Source organism: Cetorhinus maximus, chromosome 3 (genome assembly GCF_964194155.1).
Source record: "Cetorhinus maximus chromosome 3, sCetMax3.hap1.1, whole genome shotgun sequence".
Classification (NCBI taxonomy): domain Eukaryota; kingdom Metazoa; phylum Chordata; class Chondrichthyes; order Lamniformes; family Cetorhinidae; genus Cetorhinus; species Cetorhinus maximus.
In genome coordinates this window covers 54,617,868-54,630,099 of record NC_135881.1, presented here as the reverse complement: position 1 = coordinate 54,630,099, position 12,232 = coordinate 54,617,868, and the positions used below count along the sequence as shown (strand labels likewise).

The window sequence follows — 12,232 nt, the reverse complement described above, 5'->3', positions numbered from 1 at the left end:
CGGCAGACTCTATGACAATACCTGGGGACATGGGATACAAATTTCCCCATGGCCTGTCAGTGGTGACCCCAGTGTCACAGGGCACAGGAGGATGTGGGATCGTAACCCGTGCCTAACCTGAACCTCTTTACCTATGAGAAGCTTGTGTGGGTCTCTTTTTGAGGGGGAAATTCAAAGTTTTAGTCCCAGGGCTGTTTTTTCTGATTAAGGCAACCATTCCCACCTTTTTTGGGACATGAAAATCCAGCCCATTAATTTTTTTAAATAAATCCTTCATTTTGGGGATATCTTGTGGCAAAGGCCAAGGTCTGCTCCAGTTATTCTGTAACCACTCTCAGTTTACCTCCCCACCTAAAATAAGAAAAAATGCTTGCTCACAGATGTTAGGGCCAGGTGAGAAGGGTTGAACTGTCCCCCTCTATTCAACCTCCTCTGTTGGTCACAACAAAGGTTTTAGTTTCTTTTTTACGAGGATATGCCTTTTCCAAATCAGAATGTATTTAATTATTTATGCAGTGAGTAATAAGGAGCCAATCAAACAAGGTTTTCTTGAGTTAAACAAAGAGCGAATTTATTAACCACTAAACCTGAGAGAAAATAGTAATAAAAACATGACACCACACACACAGGTATCAGAAATAAGGGGAGTTAATAAAAAAAGTCTTGAGGCATAGCTTTTTAAACATTGTGGCCGAGTTGGATTAGCTGGTTTCCTGGATGCGGTCACATGTAAAAGGTATTGCAATTATTACGAGACCTCGGTTTGCTGGCAGATTCCTAGTAACATTGACTTCCAAACCAGGTAATACACTTGTTCCAAAAGAGAGAGACAGAGCTTTCAGCCTATCTCTTCTGCTGAAGTATTTCTTGCAATCTCCCTGCAGTGGATACAGCTTGGCATGTTGTACTTCACCCATTGTGTATTTCCAAGGGGTTATGGATGGCAGCCATTGTTTCAATATCCAGCACTTTGCATTTTAATGTCTCTTCCTTCTCACTCCCCTGAGGGTGACTTGTTTGTTTTCCATCTTCACCTTGGAAGGTAGCCTTGCATTTTTAAGTAGTTTCTTCTGTCTCATTTCAAGTTGCAAAACTTTCAGTCAGAAAGTTGAAAATCATATTTTCAAAAATAAAGGAGCATAGTCGCGTGACACAGAAAATAAGCTGGTGTCAACAACAGGTCATTGCAGTTCCAAATAAGATCTGAGGTGTGTTCAAGCACAAAATTCCACCAATAAGCTTGTAAAAGAAAAGTCAGCTATATTTCCTAATCTAGCCCCTTGGTTAGGCTTTTGGTCACCCATCCTTTTCGGTTTTATTTGATTATGCTCCAGCAAAGCGTTGAGCTAAAGGAATCTTATAAATGCAAGTTGTTGTACTTCCTCAACGTGTTCAAATCAAAACTCATCGCACCATTTCCTACTTCAACTGCTTCTTTCCTAGAACTTCAAAACCATAACTCTTACCTCCCTGACTTCATTTCCCTTTGACAATCTACAGGTTTTTAAAACACCAGCCTACTGTTATCTTGGGCACTATTTTTTAAGTTGTCTTACCCTTTTGGTGCTGTCTTGCTTTATCTACCTATATTATTCGCTTAGGTTCATCAAGTTAAAAAGTAATAAGAACATAGGAAATAGGAGCAGGACTAGACCATACAACACCTTGAACCTGCTCCACCATTCAATAAGATCATGGCTTATCTTTTGCCTCAACTCCAATTCCACACCCACTCCCATATCCCTTGATTCCCTGAGAGACCAAAAATCTGTCTATCTCAGCCTTCAATATGCATACTACTGTGGTCCATCCACAACCTTCTAGGGTAGACAATTCTGAAGGTTCACAACCCACTGAGTGGAGTAATTTCTCCTCATCTCTGTCTAAATGATCAACCCCTTATGCTGAGACTGTGCCCTGTGTTCTAGATTTTTCAGCCAAAAAACATCTCAGCATCTACATTGATGAGCCACTTCAGAATCTCATACTTTTCAATAAGATTACCTCTCCTTCTAAATTCCCACACCACTCTTGAGCCACGTATTTAATTCTCTAATCTGCTTGACCCTATGAAAATTGGTGTGTTGATAATCCTCAAACTGCAGACACCTACCAGAGATATGGTTGCCCAGGATTGCAATGCTCTCTACAACCCCCCACCACATGTTGCAGTTACGGCACACCACCCAGCCTGCCATGTCTGTCTAACCTTATTTATTTATTTAATTAGTTTATTAGTTACTAATTTAGTTAAGTAAAGTAATAGCAAATTACAACTTCATAGTTTAGAGATGACAGAACACTCAGCAGCGACTGGAGATAAAACAAAAAAAAATTTAAAGTAGCACCTCCTGTTCTCTCTGCACCAAATTCCCACTTGCACCAAATTCTCAATTTAGCATTTGGTTCGCCAATCAATCCTTGTGGTTATAAACACTTTAATTCTGTAGGGAGCTTATAAATCACACAGTTACAACTGCTGAATCACCTTCCTGCTACAGTAATTAACACTTATTCAGGTAACCACTTTCAGTTGATTAACAGGTAACTAGCAGTCGGTTTCTTATATACAAATTATTAAGTGTTATGAAGTTCTGATTAAAGTCGATTTTCATTTATTTTTCTCAATTAAAAGTTCATTTTTCTTTCTTTCCTAACCGAAATTAATCAACATTTACCAAATGCTTCCTGTTTCTTATGTACATCATTTGTATTTAAAGATGTAATAGCAATTTCTGAAGGACACTTAAAAATATAGTAGAAGCTATTGCAATGCACTTGGAGTAAATGAGACTCCATTGATAGAGAGAAATAAATCCAGCATTCCAATCGACTATTAAAGTGAAAGGAATTATTCCAGAAAGAGATGAAAATGTGACCAAAAAAATCAACCGCTTCAAAAGCCACACAGATTTAAGTGCTTTTAACATCCTGAGTAAACCTCATGAGGTTAATGAAGCAGGTTTATGCTGAGGAAGGACATTGACACTATTACTCAATGTATTCCAATGCCACAGGGCACTGATATGCACTGACTTATGCTGGGTGAGTTAAAATAGTCAAATTGTCCTTTTTTCTTCCACCATATTCATTTGTGCTTTTTATGTATGATGCAGACTCTCAGATATGGTAAATTAATGTTGTATTCTGTACAATTTAGTGTTACACCAGCACTGTGCCACCATTGTGGGCCGTAGGTTCCTAACTTTAGTTATCACATGGTAATTCCCTCATCTTGGCCAGGTTACTAAGATGAAGTGCAGAATGGAAGCTGAACTCTTCCTTGCTGCGGAGATGTAAAAATTTGGTTTATACGTCAGTCAGGCATTCTCACTCACCAGATAGTTAAAGAGTAACTCTTGTGGAAGTCTGAGAACAAGTTTCTTGACTGTCTTTTGGGTCCAGAAATTGTAAGATGTGATATGAGAGAACCAAAGGAGGAAGAGGTGGAAAAATGAGTTGGACAACCTAATTGCTGTTAGACATCACAACAATGTTATTGGAAGACAATGGGGCTGTAATATTTTACTTTTATTGACCAGAATATCTTGTCATTCTCATAAAAATATATTCTTTGCAGGTCATTTTATGTATCTTGAAGCTAGCCCTGGAAGTTTGAAAGGTGACAAAGCACATTTGAGAAGTTCAATATGGAAGGAATCCAGCGTCAAATGCACTCTATCATTCTGGTATTATAGGTCGCAAAAAGCTACAGGACTTATAAGAGTTCTTATTAAGGTAAGAGCATGACTGCAGCAACATACTGTGAACATGGACATAAGAATTTGACAAATACCCTTTAAAGAGCTGTATTTCATGATAGTGAGCGTTTAATAGCAATTCATAGCACTATTGCAATCCCAGTAGTTCTATTGTAAAAGTATTTCAGTCCCACGGTCCACTTGTGGTTCGTGTCATGTCAGGGTCTAGAAATTCAATGGAGCCTCCCCGATTTTTTAGGCATGAAGAGGGTGCCCTAAGCATCCAATATGGAGGGCGGAGCTCATTACTTGCCAGAAGTACACCGTCCTCCATTTTGATGAAAAAGATAGGCGTCCGGGTTTCACACATGAAACAGGTGTTAGACCCTTTGCATCTGCATACAGAAACCTTATGCAATCCCTTTGTGAGATTGACTGTCCTAAGCACCACCAATTCCAGAGCTTATAGGGACCACTCCAGGTCGCCACGAAGAAGGTAAGATTTTAAAAATATTTACCCGGAATCTATATAAGAGCACACATTCCAGTTCCACATTAAAACACGGGCAGGAATTTTCAGTGCCCACTGGCGTCAGGCATCTTCGGCAGCGTGAGTGGACAACATGACGAGAAGGCCAAAAATTGTGAAACCAGTGTGTGATCATCCGCTCAGCCTGTTGATGGTGGGTCATGTTCCCTGCCATCGGACATCGGGAACCTCATTGTAATGCATCAGTATATCATTATAAGGCCAGCCCGCCGGATTCATCCACCCCCTACTGGATCGTCTGCCCACATCAGCAGAAAAACATGCCAATGTGTTTTGCAACAGCATATATAAGGCGTGCACTTGGTAGGCTGCACTTTGCTCGGGACTTCCAGGTTTGTTGGCCTACCTTGCTACCTTGCACTCGCAGTCATCAGCGCCAGGCTTCACAGACAGCACCACATCAATTTTATGGGGGTTCACAGGCAGGTCTCTACCTACCAGATCAGCCATATGTGGGTGGCTTTTCAATGGCTGCAGGGCCAGGTCTTGCTTGGGGAAGGGGAAGAAGTGGCCTCAGGCAAGGGAAGAGACTGCAGGACGAGGGCTGTACTGGGGGTGGAGGGTATCCCAGGGTGTGTGGGGGGGCATAGGTTGATCTGTGCAAGCAGTCTCAAGGTGGTGAGGGCTGAGGAGGCAGTCTCCAGAGGGGTTGAGACCAGATGGACATGTGAGGATATGTGTGAGAGAGTGAGTGGTGATGTCTCTTAAGCTGGCAGTGAGTGAGATGCCAGTGAACGTGTGATGGGCTTCAGTGAGGAACTCCACGAACTGACTGGAAACAAACTGCGGTCAATTATCTGTAGTGACAAACCCCATTTTGTCTAAAATGTTAATTAGTAAAATGGTGGTTATGGAATTTGTTGTAGTGATTTCCAGCTATTTGCTATGTAGATCATGAACAACAAGCAAAAAACATCGCTTCCTAGGGACTGCTTGTACTTATCAAAAAATATCTACTTGTATTTGTTGCCATGGTTTTGTTGGCCACGGGTTCATTTATAGAGGTTCAGGGCATGGAATAATAGATTTTTCACAGAGTGTACAAGTTATGTAGTTTGCAATGAGCTTTACTATACAGCGATCTATTGCTGGCCACCAGACTGCTTCACACGATCGTTGTTTCAACTTAGGCATACCCAGATGTCCTTCACTGGCAAGATGCAATGCACATTGTTGTAGCCCTTTCGGGATAACTGCTCGAGTTCCGCATGCAATACAGTCGTCATCAAACAATGCAAGCTCATTGTGTATCTGTAGTATGGGACCAGTTCTTACTATATTTCATGAGGCCACTTGGTTTTTAGGTATTGGCTTACTTTCTGTAATACCCTGTAACCAATTCTGCCTTCAACTCCTCTCATGCAATAAAATTTGTGGTCACACATGAAATAACGTAGCAGTCAATTTCACAAGCCGCTTTACTATCACTAATGCTGACTGCAATAGTGGTGAGGCTAAGCATGTCAGCTACTCAGTTGCATGAACCTGTGAGATACTCGACCTTGAAATTGTACTAATGAAGATCAACTGACCATCTGTAGATGCATGGGGGTCGATGATCAAATCCTGACATAGCTAACAATGCATTCAGTTCTTAGTGACCGTTGTTGTAGTAACTGAAGGTATAGCCTCTCCTGCTGTCTATCAGGGGTCATGTGATGTTCTGGGAGACTCTGACCAATGAGCCCTAAGCATGGGCAATCCGGTGGGTGGGGCTTCCTGACAGAGTCCTGATTGAGCGTGTAGCACCTGAAAAGCTCTTGGTAATAAAGTTTATCTGCTTCTTGTTGAAACCTGTCCACTCCGCCGAGTCATTACGTTTGGTGATGAGGGTAAAATAGCTTCGAAGCTGCACTTCACCTTGTTACAGGGAATACATTGAACCTTAAGAAAAAGAAAAGACTACTCACCAGCCACGCCGCTCTTTGGCAAAATTGATCCTTATGATGCGACTTTGGAAGACTGTAGCCAGCATGTAGAGTGCCTCGGATTCTATTTCGTAGCGAATGAAATTACTGTGGAGGAAAAGCAGAAAGCAATCTTTTTGACTGTGTGGGGCATTAAGACATACAATCTCATTCGCAACGTGATGGCTCCAAGCGTGCCCAATTCTAAGCCCTGTAATGAATTAGTGGACCTCGTGAAAACGCACTTCCAGCCGAAGCCATCTGTAATAACGGAGCGTTTTAAATTTAATTCCAGAGTTAGGGCCCCAGGAGAGTCCATCGCAACCTATGTAGAAAACCTTAAGCAGTTGACAGAACACTGCGACTTCGGGGACACATTAAATGATACGCTGCGGGACCGATCAGTTTGAGGAGTTCTGGAAGACGGCACATAGTGCCGTTTGTTCGACGAGGTCGACGTGAACTTAAAGCATGCCCTAGAAATCTCCCTTGCCATGGAAAGTGCTGTAAGAGACTCGCAGGCTTTGCAACACATACAACATGGCGCTGTTCGTCATGTGGAGTGGGAACCTAGTAGAAACACTTCAGCAGCGACTCCAGGATAAAGCTGTTATAGATGTGGAAGTGACCATGGACCAGACAACTGTAAACTCAAGGAGGCAGAATGTCATTACTGCCATAAGAAAGGTCACGTAGTAAGGCAATGCAGGGCAAAGTCGAATCAGGCTGTAAATCAGCAAACCAACATGATTGAATTAAAAAATACAGCAGAACCTGATGCTTCTGACACCGACACTTATTCCCTGTATAATGTAACTGCTGTAAAAACCGAACCTATCACTGTCACAATCCAAGTTAATGAGAAGCCACTAATAATGGAGGTGCATATGGGTGCCTCAACTACAGTGGTGGGAGAGCACACTTTCAAATACCTTAATGAAGGTAGAATGCCAATAAACCTGGTGCAGACAACCACTGAATTAAAGACATACACTGGAGCGTTTAATCAGGTAAAGGGCATTGCCACAGTACCAGTATCTCAGAGGCAACATGCAACCCAGCTCCCTGTGATAATAGTGAAAGAAGAAGGACCCAGTCTTTTAGGCTAAGACTGGTTACAGAAGATCAAGCTTGACTGGTCTGAGATATTTCACCTGAAAACAGGAGGAGTTCCTGAACTGCTAAGGAAGTATGACAAATCCCTAATTTGGGATGAATTAGGGAAGTTAGAAGGCATACAGGCCAAAATATACGTGAATCGTCAGGTGACACCATGTTTCTTTAAGGCCTGACCTGTGCCTTATGCGTTGAAAGGGAAGGTGGATGCAGAACTGTGCCAGTTAGAAAAGCTGGGCATCATCCACCCTGTCCAATTCTCAGAATGGGCAGCACCCATAGTTCCAGTGGTTAAGCCTGACCAAACCATAGGCATTTGTGGGGACTATAAATTGATCATAAATAAGGCAGCAAAACTAGACAAGTACCCCATTCCAAGGATAGATTACTTATATGCAAAGCTGGCTGGAGGCAAGTCCTATACAAAATTGGATATGACCCATGCCTACAAAGAACTAGAACTGGATAACACATCGAGAGAATACGTGACTATTAACACACACAAGGGTCTTTATCAGTACACTTGCCTACCCTTTGGAGTATCACCTGCATGTGCTATCTTCCAGAGAACAATGGAGAGTCTTTTGCAAGGACTTCCCCGAGTGGTAGTATATCTAGATGATGTTCTGATCACAGGGTCAACCAAGACCGAACACTTGGCCAACCTGGAGAAGGTGCTGAGAAGATTCATGGAAGCTGACATATGGTTAAAACTTGAAAAATGCACACTTCAAGTGTCAGGAGTTACTTACCTGGGTCACAGGTGAACACCATGGGTTTGCATCCAGTAGAAGAGAAAGTTCGGGCAATGAAAGATCCACCCTCACCATCCAATGTAACCAAACTCAAGTCCTTCCTAGGTATGATCAACTACTATAGCTGCTTCTTGCCTAACTGTGTTGGCACCATTACATTTGTTGTTAAAAAAAAATCACCATTGGTTGTGGAATTCACAACAAGAAGAAGCCTTTGTGAAAGTAAAGAAATTGTTGCATTTGTCGTGTTTATTGGTACAGTACGACCCATTGAAAGAGTTGATGTTAACGTGTGTTGCCTCTCCTTATGCTGTAGGAGCCTTTTTCTTACATAGGATGGAAAATGGATCAGAAAGGCCCATTGGCTATGTCTCGAGAACCCTCTTCACAGCTGAGAAGGGTTATTCCCAGCTAGAAAAGGAAGGTTTATCGGTGGTATTCGGAGTGAAGATATTCCACCAGTACCTACATGGATGACATTTCACCATTGTGTCACACCATAAACCATTAATGGGTTTATTCAGTGAGAATAAGGCCATCCTGCCAATGGCATCAGCAAGAATACAACATTGGGCTCTGGCATTATCTGCGTATGAGTATACCTTTATGCACCATCCTGGCTTACGCGTTGCAAATGTGGATGCACTCAGTCATCTCCCAATGCCAGATAGCATTGTACATGCTCCTGTTCCACAAGAAGTTGTGCTATTACTAAATTTTTTGGAGCCTTCGCCAATGTGGCCGAAGCAAATTAAAAATTGGATGAACATAGAAAATCAGAGGCTTTGTTTTGCAAGGATGATCAAATCTGCGTGCATCTAAAGATTTGAGACCATTCCATACCAGAAACACAGAATTAAGCTGTCAAGACGGAATTTTGTTGTGGGGATCAAGAGTTGTCATCCCATCACAAGGTAGAGAACCACTCTTGACAGAGCTTCACAGTGTACATCCAGGTATATCAAAGGTGAAAATGCTTGCGTGAAGCTATGTCTGGTGGCCAGGCATAGACAGTGACATTGAAAGCATGGTCAAGCATTGTCTCCTTCTCAGGTCCCCTGCATCCGTGTGAGTGGCCCGATCAACCCTGGGTTAGACTATATATTGATTATGTAGGACCATTCTTAGGTACCATGTTTTTACTGATTGTAGAGTCACATTCTAAATGGATGGATGTATACGAAGTCAAATCGCCAACATCGAGCGCAACTATCGAGAAGCTACATCACTGCTTTAGCATATGTGGCCTAGCTGAAGTCGTCGTTTCTGATAATGGTGCAGCCTTTACCAGCACTGGGTTTCAGAAATTCATGAAACTGAATGGAATCAGACATATTAAAACAGCCCCTGACCATACCTCATCAAATTCTTTAGCCGAGAGAGCTGTACAAACTTTCAAGTCTGGTATGGAAAGATTATCAGAAGGTACTCTAGAATCTTGACTTTCCTGCTTTCTTTTCAGTTATCATACAACACCACATTCAACTACTGGTTCAACACCATCTGAATTATTGATGAAACGCCACCTATGTACATGGTTAAGCCTGATGTTTCTAAATTTAGAGGGGAAAGTAGAGCAGAGTCAGAGTAATCAAAAATTGAACCATGATATACACAGCAAAGCTTGCGCATTCAGTGTAGGTGACACGGTATTCATGCAAAATTTTGGAAGTGAACCCTGTTGGTCCCTGGAACCATTGTCTCAGAGACTGGTCCATTATCTTTCCAAGTACAAGGGGAAGATAGAATCATTCGTAAACATGTAGATCATATTCGTGCTAGAGAGACGTTCCAACAACCAACTATTCCGCCTGTGATTAATGTCAAAACGTCAATTCCTGAGGTGACAGATCAACCTAGAATAGACATGCCCGATGTCTCTGTAGAGTTGCCAAACCCAGAACTGCCACTTTCTAATGACGTGCTGCAGTTCCAGATCCTGTCAATCAGGTTTAGAAACCTAAGGTGGTAGAGCTCTAGCCATATAAGAAGAGCACCTCAGGGGCTTGATCCTTCATCATCTGAAATTGTCTATATGAATATGTTGTTGGATATTTAAACATTTCCCTGTAAATAGAAATTGTAAAAAAAAACTAAAGGGGGAGGAAATGTAGTAACTAAAGGTATAACCTCTCCTGCTGTCTATCAGGGTCACGTAATGTCCTGGGAGGCTCCGATCAATGAGCCCTAAGCGTGGGCAATCCGGGGCATGGGGCTTCCTGACAAGAGTCCTGATCAAGCATGTAGCACCTGAAAAGCCTCTTTAATAAAGTTTATCTATTTCTTGTTGAAACCTGTCTGTTCTGTCAAGTCATTACAGTTGCGAACAGTGAACTTGCTATCATAGGGACACATGTGCCAAAGTTCACAAAAGCATACACGCAGGCTAGTGTTTCTCACTCTCCAGTAGAGTATTTGCGTTAGGTTTTCGACAACGGGTGTGACGCATAAGCAATTCATCATTCACTTCTTTCAATGTATTGTGAGAGTACAGCTCCTGTTGTTTTTTCTGATGCATTTGTTGAGGCATATGTTTCCTCATGTGGGTTGAAATGTGTGATGATTGGTGGAGATGCCATCTTCACTTTTAATGTGACAAAGGTTGTTTGCTATGTGATTGTCCATTACTACTGAGCATCTTTGTTCAGTGGCTTTTTAAAAGACTCTGTAATCTCTGCGTACCTAGCAATGAATTTGTGATAAAAGTTGGTAGCACCGAGGAACAATGCCAAATCTTTCAAGTTAGAGGGGTCAGAATCACATGAATGGCTTGGCATTGTCATGTGTATGTTTTGCTCCAGCTGCTGTCACTCTGCACCCTAGAAAGCCATCTCAGGTGCTGTGACTTTATTTGTTCTTGTTGAGCATCAAACAGTGTTTTACAAGTTGAGTGAACACTGGTTGTGTTCTGCTTTGTCCACCCCATGGACAATTACATCATCAAGTATGTTGAGAATCGCCTCAATGTCTGAGGAGACTGAAGAAATTATCTTCTGGAATGCACTAGATGCTGAACTTAGTCCATTGGGAATTCGGCAGTACTGAAACACATCTTTGTAAGTAACAAAAGCTGAGATATTGACTTAGTTCCACTAGTAGTATCTGAATATAGCTCTGTCACACGTCAAGCTTTGTGAAGACTGTGGAATAATGGAATGATGCTGATAGTTCTTGGATCATTAAACATGGATACTTGTCTGGAATGATTCTTTGGTTGACTGCCTTGACTATGGTGATGAGTTGATTCACACAATGATACCATCTGCTTCAAGTTGGTTCAGCTCCTGTGACACTTCGGCACAATTGCAAATAACAACCATCTCAAATTTTGCAAAACTGGCGGAATTGACATGTTGTTGTGAGGAACATGACAGAATCCCTTAATCTCCCCAAAAACTGGTAAATAAAGAAGGATATCATTGTACATAGTCTGTGGCATCGATCATGTTAATGTGTCCTCCGATTGGGTCTTCAAGTTTGAAGCCAAGCTTATTGTAAAGGTTTATCCCCAAAAGGCTTCTGTCTTTGGCTATGTAAAAAGTGAACCTCTCGAAGGTGAAGTTTTTGTAGTGCACTAGAACTGTTATCATTTCCAAAACTAGAATACTTGAGTCATTGTAAGCTTAAAGAGCATCTGTTGTAGGAGTGAGAGAAGGTTGTGAAAAATACCGATGGTAGAGTTTGTTGCTCATTATGGACACTTTCATGCTAATATCAATGATAAGTGACACCGAGGCACTCACAATCTCGACTGAGCTTTCCTTAAAATGATCTGGTGCTTTCAGGTATGTAATGCTATGGATATGCTATACCTCAATCTCAGTTAGAGACTCCCCCATGTGTTGAACTGATGAAGTCCTCTTCTTCAACAACCCACACACCATTACGGAAGGTTTCACCTTAGGCATGAGTTACACTTTTTCCCTTGAGCTGGACATGGAGTTGTTAACCAATGGGTATCTCCATAATTTGGGTACATTTTTAAGGGCATTTGACAGCAATGGGCAAGAGTTGATGAGACTGATGAGGTCTCTTTGTCCATAACTCTTGCACTTGAGCTGGTTGGACAAGATGTGTCTGCAACCCTGAGTCTGAGTGTGCATTTCTGTGTAACCTCTTCGAATCTAACATGGCAGATTTGATTTGAACTGCCAAGAGTGTTTTCCAAAGTTAAATCATCATTCTCCATGAGGACACATTCCC

General features: G+C 41.9%; 1 protein-coding gene across 1 annotated transcript in view; it reads left to right on the top strand.

Moving 5' to 3' along the window:
- The window catches only part of malrd1 (MAM and LDL receptor class A domain containing 1), a 314,776-nt gene that overhangs the window by 135,311 nt on the left and 167,233 nt on the right, over positions 1 to 12,232 (top strand). Inside the window, exon 17 of the mRNA XM_078535594.1 lies at positions 3,581 to 3,738. Coding sequence (XP_078391720.1) covers positions 3,581 to 3,738 — 158 coding nt within the window. The remainder of the gene's footprint in view (positions 1 to 3,580; positions 3,739 to 12,232) is intronic.